The sequence below is a fragment of the Neolamprologus multifasciatus genome, chromosome 5 (genome assembly GCF_963576455.1).
Source record: "Neolamprologus multifasciatus chromosome 5, fNeoMul1.2, whole genome shotgun sequence".
Lineage (NCBI taxonomy): Eukaryota > Metazoa > Chordata > Actinopteri > Cichliformes > Cichlidae > Neolamprologus > Neolamprologus multifasciatus.
The window spans coordinates 25315711-25336426 of NC_140443.1; the positions used below are offsets into that span (position 1 = coordinate 25315711).

The window sequence follows — 20716 nt, forward strand, 5'->3', positions numbered from 1 at the left end:
CATTCTTTTAGTTCAGGCAGAGCAATAATTAATGTCCTCACTGTAGATTTTACTGTTGTCTGTGTCTGTCTGTTATAAATGCACAAAAATGCCTTTTTTCTTTGGTTTGTGTTTTTGATCATGCTTTGCGGTACCTTGGTATGGAGCCTCTCTTTTTCTGCAAAGTTGATTTAGTGGAAGTGTGCTGCGAGACAAGCAGAAAAAGATCTCGGTGCTGCACTCACATCATCATAAAAATTTCTCTGTGACAAAAAACATGTGATCCCCCCCCCCCCCCCCCCCGACCCTACCACTTCTGGTGTTGAGGTGCAGCTGGGAGTCACCTGAAAGGAAAGAAAGCACGTGGTTGTTTATTTGCAGCTTTAACAGACCCACACATATACATTGGGAGGAAGCAGTTCATGCCAAGTCATGTGTTTGGTTTAATGCTTTTGGTGCAGCTCCAGTAGTACAGATGAGGAGATGGAACGCTGTGGAATAAGGAGAGCTGATGAAGAGGATAGTAAAATTCACTCTCGCTCTCCTCCGTCTCAGAGCAGCTGGTTTCAGGAAGAAGCTGCCGGTCAACAGATGCAGCTGTTCCTTATGATGGACTAGTGATGGATGACACACGTAGAATGATCTATACACTCAGTGGTGCGCACAAGCGTAGATGTTTAGAAACAAACTTCAACAGCTGCTCGTGTGTACATGTGTGTAAACAATTGTAAAAAAACAAAAACAACAAAAAGCCTGAGGCCAAAGAGTGTTCTTTCAATTCTTAGTCATTGCTAAATGGTGTTTATTGTGCTGACCAGGCAGCTGAATAAGCTGCTCAGGCTATTAAGGAGTGCTCAATAAAAATGATTGATTTCACTTTTTCATTCTTTTGGCCTCTTTAGAAAGAAACACTGATAGATAGACTTGAGGGGGACTCAACATGTGGCATCCAGTCCTTGTAGTGATGAGCCAAAGGTAAGTTGCCAAAGCTACAAACACACGTATACAGATGGAGAGAGACAGAGGGAAGCCGAGGTCATTTGAACAGAAGACAGCCACTGCTATGACAGTAAACTTGAACAGGTTCCTGTAGCTTCCTCTGTTCTGGATTATTTGATACTTTTCGGACTCATCTGGAGGTTCTCGTAAAATGTAAAAATGTATAATGCGGCTGAAATGATAGAAAGTAAGAGGGTAAAGAAAAATGGAAAGAAACGCATGGATAAAAACGAAAACATTCAGTAATCCAGTGCAACTAAGGGCCCCAGTAGTGCACTTTGACAGGTGACACCATGTCAGGTTTCAACCTTTGAACTTTCCCATGAGATTGAGCCGCCCTCCGTGGCTGTGTTGGCAAGTGCTGACAGGCCTAACTAGTCAAATGCCAATCATAGTGAAACACAGTGAAAGGAAAACAGGAAAATCTGCGACCATGCAGGATTACATTCACTAGCTCTGTGGTGACATAACAATACATTAAGACTGTGGCTGCTTTGAACACTGTCTTTAGTAACCATCTGCTGTCCAAGGTCATTATCAAAATCAGTCTGCAGACCCAATGGCCAGTTGACTGGTTAGCATCTGGCAAACTTTTATTTCCATGGCCTGCGTTGTAGCCAGCAGACAAATTTCTTTTTCCAACAAGGAATCAGTGTGTTTATGAATGCAGATCATTTTTATGCAGATTATTTTTGGATAGGCAAAGGTTTCAGGGTTGCATTTAAGCTATGCAATCCATCTCTCCGTGCAAATTTTATTCCTGCATGCAACCAGAGCCTGCTCTTCATGATAGATCAAACTAAGTACACAAAACCAGAAATTTTCTTGTAAGAAAAACCTCATCCTTTACCAAAAGGTTCTATGTCTTTATACGCAGCATCTGTCAAAGTAAGCCACTAGTACAAGCTGTGTTTCTTATTGAGTACTTAGTAATAGAGGGCTTGGTTAGCATTAGCCTGTCTCTTCAGGCTCACTAATGTGTTTGTTGTTTTCATGTTCAGTGCGTGTATCCTTATAGCTGTGCGTGTTAGCTCAGCTTGGTTTTAAATAGACACAATAAATGTTATGTAAAATGCAGCACTGTGATGTGACGATCACCAAATTAAGAGCTGAAGCAGCTGCATCACGATTGCTATTCAGCTTCTTAGAAAGAGACTTTATAACACACTGGTGCGCCAAAACATTATGACCACCACTCATATGTTGTTGGCTCTTTGCATGCTACAAATAACAAAGAACATATTAAGCCACTGAAGTTCTCTGAAGGTGTCTATGGTATCAAAAACTAGACATCAGCAGCAGCAGATCATCTGAGCGCTGTATCTTGTTGGCGAGGAGAGGTCGTCAGTCTGACTTATTCCTACTGCTACACTATTGTCAGTGAGTTTTCTGAGAAGTAGAACACAATTTATTTTAAGTCACTTTAAAAGAGCTTTGAAACCAGTAAAATTGGATTAGTTTAGTGTTTTGGCAAGAGGACAGTCGAATTGAAATTTCTACCCAAAATAAAACCTTCAAATTTTACAGTGCACATTTTCTAATACACAAAAAGCAGATTACAAGCAACGTTGCAGTGGTGACAAGTATTACACGCAGAAGGTTTAGGCCTGTGTGACCGGAAAAAAGGGAGACATAAATGAGCATGCAACCTAGGGAGAAATGAGTAAAAAGGGGAGTGAATGGCACAATTGCTGCTTCATAAATTAGCTCCTGCTGAAATTATAAGAAGGTCGTGTTATGTAACATCGTGTACCTCCTATAAAGACAGACAACCAGCATAACAACACTTATTTATTCAGCATAAACGTGGGACGCTTTAGAGTCACTGAGTCCATGAAGTAGTTATAAAACTTATAATAGGAAATGAAAGAACGCAGAGATTCAGCCATAGGGGATAACTCTTTTCTTAACAGGTTTAATAAAGGTTGTTACTGGATTAAGTAGTCAGTTCCTGGAAGGAACAGTGGGAGACAGACATAACACATGCATGTGTACCCATGTATAAACATGAACATGCACACACGCACACAAAGAAGACCAGGGTTTGAACCCAGAGGCATAGAACATAGAAATACAGCAGGAGAAAGACATCAGAGTCAACAGGAAGCAATTTGCAACAGGATGTCAGCGCTGCTCGGCCTAGGTTCACACGTAACGCACACACAAATTACACGCAGAGCATACACGTGTCTTTGGTAGCTCTGCCAGCCTCAGGGTCTTCATTAATGCATGTGGACTGTAAGCTGGAGCCACTGGGAAAGGAGCCATCTGGTTCAGTTTGTCTCGTTGATCAGTCAGCAATTACTGAGGTGCCAGTGACAGCACTCGACCCCCCTACACCACCCCCCGCTTCAGGGGACTCGACGACTGTTACTGAACTCATTAGCCGATTGATTTATCAGGTGAAACGTCATTTTTTTGTCAATGAGAAATCGTAAACATCCATCCATTTAGTTTCTTTGGTTTATCTTGGTAAAAAGAAATGGTAGCGCTGAGCAAAGGAAGCAAGTGATAACAAAAAGATGGGCTTTTTGAGATGTTTGCTTCCTTGCTGGCAGCTAGATGCCAATATCGATGCTACTCTCGTGTGCATATAAAATAGGACGCTACAGCTGATAGCTGTCTCACAAGAAAGAGTAAAAATGAGGAAGCACCAAAATCTAGCTCCTGCTGTCTGCTTCCAGTCTGAATCCATCTCAAACAGACAGACGTGTGATAACTCTTGGCAAGAAAGCAAATATTTCCCCCAAAATTATCTTTGAAAAGCTCTTTAATGTTTTCTTTCACAGTGTAGCTTAACAATAAATAAATAAATAAATCCTTGACTTTTAATCACTGTTTAGATCCACACTCTTTCCCAGATGAATGTGCCTGATCCCATCTGCCGGTGGATCACTGACTTCCTGACGGACAGGAAGCAACATGTGAGGCTGGGAAAGAATGTCTCAGACTCCCGGACCATCAGCACCGGCTCCCCTCAGGGCTGTGTTCTCTCTCCTCTGCTCTTCTCCCTGTACACTAACTGCTGCACCTCCACCCACCAGTCTGTCAAGCTAATCAAGTTTGCAGATGACACCACCGTTATTGGACTCATCTCGGACGGGGATGAGTCTGCCTACAGGAGGGAGGTTAAACGTCTGGTGTCCTGGTGCAGCCACAACAACCTGGTGCTGAATGCCCAGAAGACAGTGGAGATTGTTGTGGACTTCAGGAAGCACACAGCCCCACTCACCCCATCATCCTGACTGACACCCTCATCACCTCTGTGGGCTCATTCCGCTTCCTGGGTACCACCATCACCCAGGACCTGAAGTGGGAGCCCACCATCACCTCCGTCATAAAGAAAGCCCAGCAGAGGATGTACTTCCTGAGGCAGCTGAAGAAATTCAACCTGCCAACACGGACGATGATGCAATTCTACACCGCAATCATCGAGTCCATCCTCACCTCCTCCATCACCGTGTGGTACGCTGGAGCCTCTATCAGGGACAAACAGAGACTGCAGCGTGTTGTGTGCTCTGCTGAGAAGGTGATTGGCTGCAGACTCCCATCTCTGCAGGACCTGTACACCTCCAGGACACTGGGGCGTGCAGCTCGGATCACAGCTGACCCTTCTCACCCTGGACACAGTCTGTTTGACCTGCTCCCCTCAGACAGGAGGCTCCGGTCCATTCGCACCAGGACCTCTCGCCATAAGAACAGTTTCTTCCCCTCTGCTGTTGGACTCATGAACAATAACCATATGACTGTTGCCACCACTAACACATGACCCTACACTGTGTTCACTGGATCATTCCATGTTGGCACTGATCACCACCTGCACTCATGTATATATCTATCTACTTAGCACTTTTAATTCTTATTTTTATGTTTATTTAAGCGTTATCTGTCAGTATGTTTTGCACTAAGTACCGCAGCAATTTCCTAATGTTGTAAACCTGCTCAACATTTGGCAATAAAACCCTTTCTGATTCTGATTCTGATTAAACTCTCCCTCCTTTTAATCCCATCCACAGCACAGCAACTGCAGCTGGAATATGAATCCGATCTGACCACTGCCACATCCTGAATTATTCCTGGGAGAGGAAATCCAACACAGAGAGATCTGTCACAGCAGGGAAGGCAGAAGATAAATGTGAGTGTCTGAGACACAGGCGTCAGCGTGCCATGTAGAAGGAACGAGCTTCAATCTGACAGTCAACTCAGAGCTGACATCACGCTCCAGAGAGGGAGAAGTGAGTAAGCCTTCAAACCAGAAAGTGGAAAGAGCTAAATTACCAGGTTTATTCCATGTTCTGTACTCTCACAAAAAAGTCACTCATGCCCAAAGTTGCTGAAAGCTAAAATAAAATCTGTGGGCTTTTATTTTTAGCGGCTGGAGAGATTCAGGAGGCTTTACCTGAAACACGCTCTCTTTCTTGTCTTGTTAGCAGTCTGCCTTTCATCCTCCTGTCATCTTTGATCCCTCGTTTCTCTATTTCCTACCTCCTGGAGTCTGTCGCCCCCTTCTAATCCCCCCTCTCTGCCTCACTACTTAAAAAGCCATGGGGCAGGATGACCACAATCATCCCTGCCATGAAACGCAGGCATGTACTCCTCCTGAATAAACAACGTCAGATGACAAAGAGCACCTCGATAAGCATCACGCGCATCAAAGGTACAGCACCAACTAACTAACAAAACTGACCCATGGGATAAAGCAATAAGGGCTCAAAGTGAAAAACCAAATGTCGAGGGAACACAAAGTAGACATAGGAAAAAAGGAAGACAGGAAGAGGAAAGAGGAGAGGCAAACGGGGACAGTAAAAGAGACTGACCGCTGGCCAGGAGAGAGATGTCAACAGCTGAACATGCCTCCTGACCACTGACACAGAGCAGAGAGATTTCTCAGAGCTATTTTAATAGAGCTCCTTATTTTAGACTAAATGTCCCCCAGAACACTTACAGGCTCATTTTGTCTATTTGTCTGTCAATCATCCCACAAAGTCTCTTTTTCAAGAGATCTGGCAGTCGATTTTGAAGAATGTCTCATGTGGCTGCCTCATAACTAACATACATTTGGAGCTGGTCCCATTGTCACCGCATGCCTTTTGATATTCAGCAACTGGAAAAATAGCAGCAACTGAATCAAAACTTTCTATCTGCACCCCCTGCGCATTACAGTGACATCATCTAAGCTGACACCATTTTTTTTAAAACATTGTTAAGAAAATGGGAGCTGTATAATTCCTGGAATATTAAACAAAGCATTACGGTGTGGCTTAGCCTCTCAGGAAATTAAAAAATATAAACGCTTTGAGCGTGCATCTGTGTGCACCCTTGTGCCCGCCGATGCTTTATTGTTGCTAAGGTGAGTAAAGCAGTAAAATTAAATTAACCGTGATAATTATTTGTGGACAAGCACGTCATGGTTATAAAAAGCAGCAGCAGCACAGTGACAGTGATAAGCCACCACCCTAATTGAGTTACAAAGATAAACAATCTGTTGGAATTTTGTAATAAACGGCATCCACTTTAAACATCTGTTGACTTCTCGTCTACCTTGCGCCCCAGCTGTGAGACGTGCAACAGAAAGGAGAAGAGACTCAGAAAACCAGGACAGCTGGTCAAGAGCTAGACTAATAATCAGCATCTGCTCGAAGAAGAAGAAAAAAAGGAAATCCAGCCTATAATCTGTTGAGCATTTGCAAACTGATCTGAATTCGCATCATTTCAAACTCATGACCCCATGTCACTTCATATATCAGCACAAAACATTAGGAGAGCAGCTGGTGTGCATGAGCAGACAGTGTAAAACCATCTGTATTTCACTGCATGACATTAGGATCCATCAGATGGTGTCACGACAGGTGACTGGGTCCCTTTGTCTCTGGTGTCCTTTGGTCCTAAATGGTGACTTTGCATACACACAATAACAAACAGCACAGCACTGAGGCAGTAGACAGTAATCTGGAACCTGCATCCTCATATTTACAGGATTAATATTGATACAGTTAAAAGTAATAAAGTACAAGCAAATAAAAATACACAGACACAGTAGCAGACACACGCACACAAATACATCCAATCAAACCCTTAACAAGTCTTGCACAAAATGTATTATATATAAACGAATGAAACACAGATTAGGCCCAGTTCCCATAAACTACTAACCTGCTCGACTGTCTCATGAAAAAGTAAGTCTTATGAATCCATTCTCCAGTTTAAATAATTAAAATCAGCGTATTTTTGTAGGTCACAGCAGGAATCTCTGCTTAAATTTCTGCACTTTCCTTAATCACAGTAAACAAAATCCTCTTTCTGGGCAAAGCAAGAGCTCTCTGGCTACGGCTTTAATGGAATAATATGCACAATCACATGCCGCACAGTTTGAGCTAACACCGTAGAAAGATGGTAAGGCTGTTACTCGGTAGAAAATAAAAACCTAGACAAGCTGAAACTGATGCTGCAGCTGCAGACGAACTAAAGCAAAAAGCTGTAGTCAGTCAATATAGAGCGGAGCGTGTTTTTACCTCACAACAAGCAGCTTCAGTCTTTCCCTCTGCCTCTGAGCAGCGCTGTGTGTAGAGTGTCATACACTACCGCCCTCTCCCTCACCAACTAAGTTTGCCCCCCTCCCTCCCTCCCTCTCTTGCATACACTTGCAGAGTGCCAGCAGCACATGCAACATAGCGTTTCCCCTCCCGATTTGCCTGCGCCTTACGCACAGAAGGCAGCGACGCACATCAGCCATGCAAGCACTTTCCCTCGCTCGCGTACATCAATACGCCACATGCAGACAGTGGGTGCTGATGTACAGTGACCTCTCCGGTGCCCCGAGGGAGAGTGATGACAAGAGGCAGGAGGACAAATAGCAGCGGGGACATACACTTGATGAGATGGGAAAAGACAAGACGATGCGCAAAGGATACAAAATAGGGAGAAAAAAAAACATACTATAACTGTAGTGGTGACTGCCATATCACACTGATGAAAGGATCAAACATTTGAAAAGGAGATAAGAAAAAAATGACACAGAGAAGGTGGGAGATGCTTTAACTGTGACGGCAAAACATCAGAAAAAGGAGAAATCTAACAGATATTAAAGGTTAGAAGAGATGATGACAGTGAGACGCAAGAAATGAAAGAAGTGAAAAAGAAGGTGGTGTTATAACATGTTTTATAGCAAGAAGACAAACAGCAGAAACCTACGAGGGCTGGGGGGTATTGGTATATGAAGCACACCAGTCTGAAGCCTTGACCCAGTGTTCCTTTTTATTTATGAATAGCCCCAAATGGGACTGATCACACGCACTCTCACACAGACAAAAACTGCCTCCCCAGCTGCCTCTCACTTATTTGCGTCCCCTGTGATCACTCACTCGCAGGCATCTGCGGCACTCGCGTTATTTTCTATATTTACACGCTCAGACTTCTCCTATCCAGACTGATCATCATCCTGCGTGACGATATCCACTCACCGTGGCACCCGCTCTCCTGCAGCCTCCGAGAATTGTTTTTGGCTGTTGCCCCGGTGACCGGGGGAGGGGGGATGCATATGACAAAAATAATAATCCTCTTTTAATACGCGCAACTAAGTCACAACAGCTGGTAGAGGCGTGTCATACACCATTAGAGTGTGCGAGTTACCTTGGTGAAGAGAAGAGCAGAGAAATATATATGACGGGTCCTTCTGTGTGGCGCTGAGAGGGCAGGTGTGCTGCTTTTGGGTGCATGTATACGACTTGTGCTGCTGGATACTGAGTGAGACAAAACAGTCCCGCTCCAGCAAGGTCACGAACTCACTCAGTAGCGTGTGACACTGAGGTGATGTGAGTGGGGTCACATGAGAGTAGAAGCTGCTGCTGCCAATGGCTTGACATGAGCTGTGGATGGAGAGAGTGCTTCTCTCACACAGTTTAAATGAAACAGGCCACTCTTTGGGGGACTGTATAAGCAAAGGTCGGGACATCTTACTCAAAGTGTATAAGCAGCTTTTTTAAAACCAAGACTTACTAATGCACATATGCTGCTGTGGTGAAGCTCAGCTGAGCTTAAAGTGTTTACTGGGCAATTTCGTTTCTAATCACCGACAGACAAATGCAGATTGTCTTACGGCAGAGCATGTGGTTTGAAGCTGTGAGCACTAGCTTCACTGAGCTTTGTGAGTGCGTTTGTTCAGAGAGCACTACAAAGTGACTGCTTGCAAACAAGGGCCTTCCAGTTTTCCAGTTGAGAATCAACAACTTATCTGTAGACGGACACACAGACGGCATTTGTTTGCAACGTGCATTATCCCCTGAGCTGTGCTGCTTCTCATCTAGGCTCCTCCTCACTGATCCTCACTGTGCATTCAGACCACTGACAGCTCACAGATCCCTGTTGCCCCTAATTGATCACCCCGAGAGCTATTTTCACAGTGCTAATAATGAGTAATGATGTATCATATATACAGTCATGACCTCTAAAGCCACAGACTTTATTAAGAGTCACTTTGAAAAACAATGGAGACTTTCTGGGTGCTTGAGAGCTCACCCTCTCATCCATGTTACTGCATGGATGAGTGCAGTTCTGGAGGCAGGCCTTCTTTAACCAGACATCTAGGTCAATGCACATGGCTTATTCCACTTAAGACTAACATCACATTAACGTCGGTACCCGACAAACCTTTGAGAAAGGTGCACAGTTTGCTCTGGGCAGGAGGAGGTAAGGTATGCAGGTAGAAAATGTATAGCTCACCTTGGCTTCACATGTCTTGTGAACTGTAACCTTGCACTCTGTAAGCAAAAAGAAGCAATAATTTACTCCGAGAGTCAGCGAGCTGCTCTGACGTGCATCTAGATCTGCTACCACCCTGAAATGTGGACTCACCCTTGCAGAAAGCCGCAGGGGTGTCAATGTTGTGCTTGCACACATCACACATTCGTCTCCTCTTTAGTGTTTTCAGTGTGAAGGCATGGTTCCCTGACTTGGAGAGCTGTGGATACACAGGACAATCAAAACTGATCACCACACACGAGACATAGAAATGTTACAAAGGACGAAATAAAGGCTCCTTCTCAGTGGAAATCATTCATTTAGTGAGGCGGTAACTGTGTGCATGAAAGCAGCTTGAAACCATCGATCCCCTCGTGATAACATGAATAGTAGATTGTGGGCCTGCTTAGGTTTACCAAGTTTCTCAATTTCAGTTTAGCATTCTTCCATCTGAAGCACTAGATGTTCACTATCCCCTGCGTGGCTGCTGTCAGTACAGATATGCGCTGGTTTAGTGATACACCAGCATGAGCACTGGTGTCCTACCTGCTGTACGTTCAGCTTCCTTCACTAATATCAGCTGTCGTATCATGTTGTCTTTGAAGGCATCCTGTTGTCTTGTCTTTTAACTTGTCCTTATTCTGTCTCAGTCTGGGAGCTAAGACTGAAAAATGAAAAGCTTTACGTGCTGCTGTTCCCAGTCGACTGTGCAGTATGGTCACAGGCAAGATGAATAGAACCTAACAGATTCTGTCAGGGGATAAGAGTGTTTTAATCTTTTTATTATTTTACCGTGGTCACTGTTTTAAGCTTCTCTGTGTCTCCATACTGATCAATCACAACTTCACAACTGTCAGGTGAAGCAAATAACAATGATTGTCGCATTAAAGTCCTGCTAGTAAAACATTCACATGGGTTCTCGCATTCTTGTGCATGTTACTTTTACACATCGTATCCCCAAGTGTATCCAAAGTCTGCCTCATTCCTCTTTTGGTGATGGAATTCCCAAAAGCAGTGGCCTCCCCCGGCAGTTCAGGAACATGGAAAAAGTACCAAAAACACTGAGATGTCCCGTAAACTCCCCTACTCCAACTTTTCACCAACTAAAAACGAATATTCCCCGATGACTGAATCCTTGTGTTCCCCTAGTTTGACCTCTAGTGTCATTGTCAGGTTAACCTTTTTTCCTATTGGCCATTTCCCTGACTAATTTATGACCAATATTATGAATACACACATGCGTTGTCATCATCTCAAAGAACTGTGTTGCCTGCATACATACTGACTTTGAAGATAAATCTTTTTCAGCTAAGCAAAAGACTAATATTTAACTTACATTTAGTCTCCCTGTTAGTCTGGCTTAAGTAGCTGGGGCTTCTCCTCTTTGAAGACAGGCTCAGTTTCCTGTCAACATTTCAAGGTGGAACCACACTGGGCAGTCCTGGCAGCTGTGTAAACCCAGGGTTTGAGCTTCTTTACGCAAAGCCAAAGGTACAGTAAATCTGACATAAACAGGCTTAGTACGACTGTTCACTCTCTCTCAGAAAACAAACAAACATTATTTTGCTTAATATGGTGGGAATGATGATTGGCTGCATTATTCTTCATGTAAGCACTAATAAAAAACGATCATTTGAAAGCAGCGATTAATTTGAATGTCTTTAAGGCATATCCACACACAGTTGTGGTGAAGATATGCACTCTAATAATTTCACCTCCCTGAGTCATAATCCATGGATTTTTCTTTTTATAAACTCATACTCAACTGTCCCAGCGAGAAGCGGGACAATGTTTATACAGAGTTATGGCAACGCCTTCCCAAAGCAAAACCTTTTGACGGCATGTGAAGCAAATTAAACCATTACTTTTTTCCTTGAGCAGAGGACGAGGTGGGGCCTGGAAACATCAGGAAGGAGATGGTGTGAGAGTGTGGTATGTGTAGGAGAGGTGGAGGACAACAAACATCCCATAGTACCACTACATGCTGAAATTCCCCTTCATGTTAAATGCCTGTATCTAATTAAAAAAAACACATCTCAGCTGAGACATTTTTTTGGATTTGGATTGTTTTTTTGGACGCCTTGGTTTGACTTTAACTCGGGAAGGTGAACGCCGGTTTGGTCCGTCTCACAAATGATTATTGACTGGCCTCGTTTCCCTCACCGCCTTAAACCGTGAGTATCGCTAAACTGGAATGTTTTATAAAGGAGCCTCTCAAGTGGAGTGTACACCATTTAAATCCTTAATGACAAAAAATGTCAACTGAATGTTTTATGCGGCCTCACCTTCAGCTTTTGTGCGGCTGCTTATAATGCGAACGTAAACGCAGCTGATTTGCAGACACCACGCTTTGCAGCACACCATATAACAGCTGCAAAGTTTCTGACTTGCTTCATTAAAAATTCCAAATGCTCTTTAATTTGACATTTACTTGCTTACTAAACTCAAGTATTTCGAATTCAATTTCAGTTGAAAATAAAGGTTTACCGAGCAATAATGTTTAAGTCTCAAATTAAAGCACTGCAATTTATTTTAATCTCATTTTTGTTGTGAAATGACCTAAATAATCAGGAGCTTTAGAATAATACTTTTTTCTTGAAAATGCACTTATTTGCTGTCTTACTAAGCGTTAGACGAAGGCTTCTCCTGCTTGTTTGCTAAACATGGGATTACATCCAAGAGGTGGTTAGAACATTACTGTTATAATTGTTTTTTATGCCTTTATTTAATCACGTCTCGATTATTGTAATTAATTCACTTTGTTCACTAGTCTGAAGGAAGCTTTTTTGGAGCGTCTGCAGGTTGTTCAGAGGCTTCTGTCTAAGTCTTTTAAGTACTCACATGTCACACTGTTACTAATTCAGTTACACTGGCTCCCCATTAACTTTTGGGTCCACTATATGATTGTGGATTAGACTTTTAGGGCTCTGCATTGACACAAACCAGCATACATCAGTGAACTTTTACATCCATACATGCCCAACCTGTCCCCGAGGTCATGCAAGCAAGGCCTGCTGGCTGTGCTGGATACAAGGCTGAGAACTGAAGGAGCAGTGGCTACTGTGGCCTCCAAACATACAACTCGACCCCTCTGAGAGAGCCTGAGAGCTGTGGACCCAGTGATCTCTTCTAAAAGGCAGCTAAAATTGATTGATAAAAATTGATTATTGATTAAAACTCATCAATTGGGTAACCTTTTGTTTTGACGTTTTAGCATTTTTGTTGTGAAGCAGTTTGTGATATTTCTTTTGAAAGGTGCTAAAGTTTTACTTGCCTGCTTGACAGTATGAATGTGAGCAGAGGGAGCTAAGCATGCTATTTGATGGTGGGTTGGTGGATTAGAGTGGGCATATATGACTATAGAAAAAAAAAAGTTGCTATAATCTCAAATCCAGTGCTCAATTTTCTTCCACTTATGCAATACAGGTTTTGTGGGGGTCATCCCTCAATCAACCTAATCCCCAAGCATGTCTTTGGACTGCAAGAGGAATCCCATGCAAACATGCAAACTCCAAACAAACTGTCCTTGAGTCTAGGATCCTCTTGCTGTGAGGCCCCAGAACTAACCACTGACTTTGTCCAGTCATACTGTTCATACAGTATGGAGTAGATTTACACAGATGTCGGAGTACAGGTGTTTGAAAAGCTGTTACAGAGTGTGCTCCACCAAACAAAGGATTTCCATAATGAAATCACTGTTGCACTCATTTTTTCAGCCTGTCTAATATTTGTAACCCATCTAGCCACCAAGCCCTCTGAGATGAATTTGGCTGCTGCCTCTGATGGACCGCGTTACCATCATGCTGTACGCATTGATCTCATAAACAAAAGAACAGAGTACCGATTCATCTGACTATTGACACGTGCTCATATAAACGGTAACATCCAGTGAATGGGATGCATCTGGGTCTGTGTGTGTGGTAGTGTGGAGTATATGGGGGCGGGCGGGGGGAGACCAGAGGGCATATGAGGGGAGAGGATCACCATCATCTCATCTCAGTCGTTTACACTCTGAATGTTCTTATGTAACCCGTGAATATTGGAGATTGAATCAATTGGACTAATGCAACCCAAAGAGATGCGGTACACACAAATGCATGTGTCACTTCACAAATCTGAGATCGCCTGCAGAAATGTTCCCTTGGCTACGACACTGCAAAAAAACTGCAATCATCAGTTAACGTAAAGCAAACTGAATAAATATGGAAATCAATTACGGGAAAGGATAAAGACAAAAATCATTCAGTGGCATAAAAGCATTGTAATATGTGTAATACATACCTTAAAAATATTTTGTATGACACATGGTGACAGTACAAACTCTAATAGCAGTGAAGTAAACAACACTTGCGATGAAGTCACAGTTAGATGGCATGTGACTAACGAACATTGCATCGATTCTTCCTTTGTTTTTGCCGCGGGTCAAGTAAATGACAAAGACTTTTAATGTTGCAAATCTTTGAAGAAAAATCCCTCAAATATGGCTTTTTACATTTTTATTATAGAGATATGGCATTAAAGCAGCATATCAGTTCCACGCTATAACCGTGGCACTTTCCATCTGTTGTTGCCAATAAGTCAGAAAGTTGAACCTGAAATATCAGAATGTGTCAAGGCTGCTACCCAGTGGACACACTGTGGCAGTGCAGCACATTTTCCAACTGAGGACGTTTTCACTGTTAAACTTATTTGAAAAGCATAGACAGCTGTATATTTTTTTTCATCATGGTGATGCAATTCGTTTGGATGTACTGCTTTTGTTCCAGTGAACACATTCTTGTTACTGCTATACTTATATTATGCACTGCAGTGAAATTTGGTTTGAAGTTCTTACAGAAGTTTAGAAGATTAAGTTAAAGCTATAAAAGTATCCAATAAGTACACGGTAGAACAATAATACTGTGCACCAGTTCAGCAGGATGAGTAAAGTGGCATGTGCAACAACATCTAGTGTGAAAATAAATAGTTGATGACATACACAGATCAGCAATACAGTGTGTTACATTGGAAGGATATTTCCAGTCTTTATGTGTTCTTGGCCTCCACAGCTCTGGGGGGAAGCTATTGTTCAGCCTGGTTGTGTGGGTGCGACAGATGGCAGTAGTTCACAGAGGTGAGGGCATGGGTGTGTGGGGTCCTCACGGCTTTCCTGAGACACCGATTCCTAAAATATCTGAATGATCCCTCAATCAGCTGACACACACGTTTAAAGCCATTCATTTTTCATCTGGCATTTTAATCAGAATCTTAGGGAACAGTCTAGTTAAATAATAACCTTTATAAAGTACTTTTGGTATGTGAGCAGAGAGCACATTTAGTGGTAGTTATCTGTCAATTAACTCAGGATAAAGAACAGTCCTTTCCACGTATTCCAGCTTACTTAACAACATTAAGTAAGGCGAGCCAAGTTAAACAGCTTTGGAGAGATGCTATCATCATGAAACTGAAATGTACGGATTTAAACTTGTACTAAAAACAACATTTTCATGTGAACTGAACATATCTTTTCAACTTTGAAATTCAGTTGTTACAACAACACCGTCGTTGTTGTTTGCTCGTCTAAAAGTCATTCGATCTATAAATTTTTCCCAGGTCACATGTCTTACTGAGGTGTCGCCTCAGGGCGACAAATTTTCTCCCCATGATTTGAAAGTTGACAGCCGAGCCCATGATGGCAAAGCCCGCTACTGCTTAACTCTTGCTGCACCTTGTTTGGATTTTGTTCTAGCAGCCCATCATTATGGGTCGGGTTCACAGTGTTTCTGGATATAACTATACAAAAGGATTTTGTTCCATACAGAGGGACAGAAAATTACACATCGGGAAAGCATTTTTAACACCACGCTCAAAACATCAGGGCGACAAGAAGGACAACGCTGTCAAATAACTGGAGCACAACAAGACGGCCGAAGTTTAGTTTAAACTGGAACTGCACAAACAACTGTCGAGGCATTTGTCATACAAGCAGTACAGTTCAAAGCTGAGGTGATGCTGACAAATGCTTTGTCATTTTCATTTGACTCAGACAGTAAACACAAACGTTTTGGAACAATTTGCTAAATGCTTTGAAAGCCTTAAAAGTTTGAATAATTTGAGCTTTCTAATGAATTTTACTGAGTTTTTTCAACACTAGGACTGAATATAAGCTACGCTGTGCTGCACAGGTGTTTGCTAGATTATGCTCAACCCCCTTTATATGCAGTGATACCAGTAAGAAGGATCTTTGTTTGCGCGGACATTCAGTCTCCAGAGGCTCCCGTGGCTATCAGCAGTGTTGCAGTATTGCATTGCAGCATTAGAACCCCACCCCATTTGTTTTTCGCAGCCAAAGTCTGTGTCATTCTCCAGGCATCTCCACTGACCAAAGAGCCCGAAGGACTTCCATATCTAATGTGTGGATGAAGAAAGGGACTGAACTGCATTTATTAGGGCTTTGTTTTTTTTTACCCTGGCTTTTTAAAATGAAGCTGTAATGCCGCTTTGTGTCGTGAGAGTTTTCTGTCGTGTGCCTCAATACAAAGCTTTAGTTATCTGAAATATACACTGTACCACTGCCTCACATTGGCAAAAATATACAGCTGCAACCACATACGCCTGCACACATGCACGCACGCACGCACGCACGCACGCACGCACGCACGCACGCACACTGTAAATAAATACAGAGTACAGTGACACACACGCACGCACGCACACCTCCTTGACACTAAATGCCTCATTTCTTTTTTCAGCGGCACCTCACAAGTGATGACATGCTGGAGACCAGGAGTCACAAAACTCTCACACACACTCACACACAGACATACAATCCGCCCAGGAAGGGACGGGAGCAGGTGGCGAGCCAGGAGTGTGCCCAAGTTCTGGCTGGGTATTTATAACCTGCAGGAGTAGGGGGCTGTCGCCTCTAAAAGCTATGAAAATGCTCAAAATAGGAACGAGAATTAGTTCCCATTTTCATTTGTGTGAAAGAGAGGAAAAAAAAACGTGACTAAAAGACAGCACAAGAAACTGCAAACTTCCCCCCACCAAAACAAAAAAAACCCAAACTCCTGCACTGATAGTTGCATGTACAGATTCACACACTTCATTCTTCTCCACTTCATACGAGTCCGCCCATTCAGCTGGGACTATGTCATCACAATTTGGCATGCTCTGACACACACACACACACACACACAGGAAAACACAAGCAAGGGATATGAAGCCACAAATGATCTAATGTTTTTGTTCCAGCAATATCTCCAATATCAGAGAGAAACTACACACTCGTCACACAGAGCTTTCAGCTTCATTTTACTGTGTGTTTTATTAAAGATGCACAACTTTTTTCATTTCCCATTTACCTTTTTTGTTCTTTCGCTCTCTTCTAACACTGACACAGAGCATGCCACAATGTGATTTACTCTGACATGTGAGAACACACATATTCCAGTGCGCATACCTTTATTTTAGATTCCATAAAAGTCTCCCAGGAGGCTTCATGCATGTGGAAGTGTAGCTTGCACCTAAATCCATACATGTTCCTAAATAGAGGCTGCAGACAGGCAGGCGGTGGGTCAAAGCCAGACCAGTAACTTATACCACTTCCTCCTGAACCTTTGATACCCGAGGAACATCATTTAACAGCGATCGCATGAATCCCCCCTTCTGCTGCTCTGCATACCCCCCTTTTTTTCTTGGTTCACTGTTGATGACTGTGGTTTTAGTTTACAGTTTATTAGCTTTCTTAGCTCACAAGCTTCTAACAGAGGTCTAAAAGGAACATGCCAAACACTTTGATCCCTTCGGTATGCACACTTCTGTTTATGATGTGCTGCTGGAATATTTCATAAGAGAGACAGAGCAGCTCTGGAGTCCAGGCCTCGTCTAATTTGGAAACACAGTGGCAATTCTTTGGATTCCTTTGGTTGTTATCAAGCATGTGATGAGTGTATAAGTTCAGCCTCTGCTGCTGAGTCAAATGGCAAAGCAGATCGAGCGGGCGCTGTGGATGTAAAGTGAGAGCTAGTGTTTCAAACTGACTTTAACAGCTGATCTGTAATGACCTGTGATTTTACTTTATGTTTATCTTCAAACTGCACACGTTTGAGGATGGAACTGTGCACGACCAGCGTGTTGATGGTTACTCACTTACCTCAGCAAGCTGAAGGATTTCAGGAGGTACCTCAGGGTCTGCCTTCACAGGGGTTCCTCCAGTTTCTGAGTCATGTGTGTGCTTTTGTATCCCCACAGTGCTCGTACTGTGAATGCACCCCATTCTTGCAGCAAACACGCCTCTTGCACCTCTAATCTTTAAATTTCCTCAGCTCCTCGCGAGTGATTTCCTCTTCTCTTCCACCCCTTTCAGCACTTCATGTTTTCTCTCTTCTTGTTCTCCAGCATGTTCCTCCGTCCTTCTCAGCGACTCCTCACACCTCTGCTCTTCGCCTCTGACGGCTTACCCTGCCTCGAAACCCACCCCAGATAACTTTCCACCCCCTGACTTCTCTTCTTACAACCGCTCTTTCTCCCTCTGTCACCAAGAACCTACCCTTCAACCCACATCCCCTTACACTCCCCCTGCGTCCCTTGCTCTCTGACTATCTTCACTCTGAAAACATACAGGCATACACTCACCGCCTCTCTCTTCCCTCCCGCCCCCCTCCACCGTTTCCACTTGCTAATAACTCCTTCTCTCCAGCTTACAGACCCTCAAATATCTTGTGCTCTACACTTACAGACCCTCCAGTCTTCCCTGTCTCTCTCTCTCTCCCTCCCTTGCTGTGCAGGAGAAGGGGGCAGCTGTTTTGGCTTGTTGATGTCAAGCCCTTCCCTTATGCTTTGGCTTTACTGCAGCTCCTCTCACGCTCCTCTTCCTCATGGGAGAGTGATTAGTTTGAACCTCTTTCACACATGTCATCCTTCTGGTCTCAGTGGCTTTGCTCATGAGAACTTAACTGCTGGCTTGATAGCACTGATCACTCTTCTCCCTCTCCGCATTGTTTCGAGAAAAAGTCTTCTATCTCGGCGTGTCCCATGGGCGTTTATGTAGCCTAAAACGTAATCAGCTTCACCTCCCTGTTTGACAGGACAAATGACATCATCGCTGACCTCGCTTTATTTCCTCACTTGGATGCAGCTCTCTCTCTCCACTGAAATTAAAACAATGACACACTCTGTGCTTAAATTTTAGATCTGTGTTCCGCTACCCGTTAAATTCCTTCAGACTACAGCTCTCTCTTTCTCTCTCTCTTTCTGTAGCACACACACACAACTGTAATCCTCAAACTGGGCTCCCCAGACAAAATACTGCTTCAATCTGGGGGTTTTTGCAGTTGGGAGGGGAAAAGCTTCAACAATAAACTCCTTTTAAAGCCACATTTTTAGGGCTTGGTTAGGCTGTACAAAGCAGTCTTTGGTTTAAATGTGAGACAAATCTGAGGCCGGGAGCTAAATTGGGCATCAAATCATCAGCATCTACAGCAGCAGTGAGAAGAAATCAGGGATAGTGAGAGGTTAAAATCTGTATGCTATAAATTCAGATGAAATCAAGGCAGCTTTCTTTGAAAACTTAACGTGTGGACATGAACCTCTGTCATTTTGTGGTGTGAAGTGGAAAAGGGTATGGAGGACCCTCCTGTGTGTGCCATCCTCTTAACTGTGATGGCGACAGGTGTGGGGGCTGGTTATGTGTGGATACAGTGGGGGAAACAAGTATTTGATCACCTACTTGACCTATTTGTAAGTTTGCTCGCTTTCAAAGAAATGAACGTGCTTTGACTTCTATGGTAGTTTCATGTTATGAAACTACCATACCACTATCATGGGAGATATTGAATATCAACCAATAACCCAGAAAAAAACACATTACACAAAGGTTATAAACAGATGCATATCACTGAGTGAAATCAGTATTTGATAATTTAGTACTTGGTGGAGAAATCATTGTTGGTGTGATCTTTGTTGTAGTTGGTCACCAGGTTTGCACAATCTCAGGAGGGATTTTGGTCCAGTCCTCTTTACAGAAACTTGGCAGCTCGAAGCTTCAGTTTCTGCCACAGATTTTCTATCGGACTGAAGTCTGGAGACTGGCTAGGCCACTCCATGACCTTAATGTGCTTCCTCTTTAGCCACTCCTTTGATGCCATCTTCAGTGTTCTGACTGAAGGAAGGAGGATTTTACAGTAGCCCTGTTCACTGACCCCTCAATGCAGAGAAGAACATCTCTGTGCTTGCCTGTAAAGGATGGTGTTCTTTAGATCATACTCAGCATTTGCCTTCGACCAACTGCACTTTCTCCCAAATCTTTCCTGAATGATTTAGATGCTCATTAGCAAACTTAAGATGAACCTGTACAACTGCCTTCTTGAGAAGAGGGACCATACCAAGATTTCAGTCTATTACAATGTAGAGTTTTACCAGTGGTGACTGTGGTTCCAGCTGCCTTCAGATCAAGTTCCACGTTTTGGACTGATCCACCATTAGCTCCATGAGCTAAGATCTTGCACAGAGCTCCAGATCAAGGGTGTCTGGTGGTCATTTAAATTTCACTCACCTATATTTCACTCAGTGACATGTAAATAAATTTAAAACATTTTAACTTTTGGTTGATATTCTGTCTTCCCCCTCTCAGCACAACAAAGCACTCAGACCATGATTCTGCTCGCTAAAACTGCTCAACAGGACAGGTTATTGTAAAAAACACAGTTTTCCCCAATGTTCATGTTAAAACTGTTTTCACTGAAACAGAGTACCACAGTGAAAGGGCACTCAGATCTTTACCCAAGTAAAAGGAACAGCACTGCAGTTTATATAAATAATATGCTACCCCTCACTCTCCCAGTTGATGCACCTATGGTATCATCTTTCTTGATGTGTTCACAAGATTTTCAGAAAACGTGACCTTTGACCTTGAGGTCGAGGACACTGATATTCAAACTCGACCGAGATTTTTAGTAGACGCACATATTGCATAAGTTTCAAAATCCTACATCGCCTTGTTCTGAAGTTGTCACATTCACAA

General features: G+C 43.1%; 2 protein-coding genes across 5 annotated transcripts in view; one reads left to right on the plus strand and one right to left on the minus strand.

Annotated features, from left to right (window-relative positions):
• The window catches only part of LOC146518837 (tensin-2-like), a 31787-nt gene extending 12810 nt beyond the window's left edge, over positions 1-18977 (minus strand). For 2 of the 4 annotated variants that reach the window (XM_085160345.1, XM_085160344.1), the window contains exons 1-5: positions 17849-18977; positions 9829-9934; positions 9697-9734; positions 291-323; positions 135-184 (exon numbers count right to left, since the gene is read on the minus strand). In XM_085160345.1, coding sequence (XP_085016471.1) covers positions 135-184; positions 291-323; positions 9697-9734; positions 9829-9934; positions 17849-17971 — 350 coding nt within the window. In that variant the 5' untranslated portion in view covers positions 17972-18977. Of the gene's footprint in view, positions 1-134; positions 185-290; positions 324-7490; positions 7599-9696; positions 9735-9828; positions 9935-17848 lie in introns of those variants that run through there. The other 2 variants (XM_085160346.1, XM_085160347.1) reach the window with 2 other exon arrangements.
• LOC146518838 (uncharacterized) overlaps positions 4117-20716 on the plus strand; it is a 38337-nt gene continuing 21737 nt past the window's right edge. Inside the window, exon 1 of the mRNA XM_085160369.1 lies at positions 4117-5213. Within this exon, the coding sequence (XP_085016495.1) occupies positions 4337-4747 (411 nt within the window). The 5' untranslated portion in view covers positions 4117-4336 and the 3' untranslated portion in view covers positions 4748-5213. The remainder of the gene's footprint in view (positions 5214-20716) is intronic.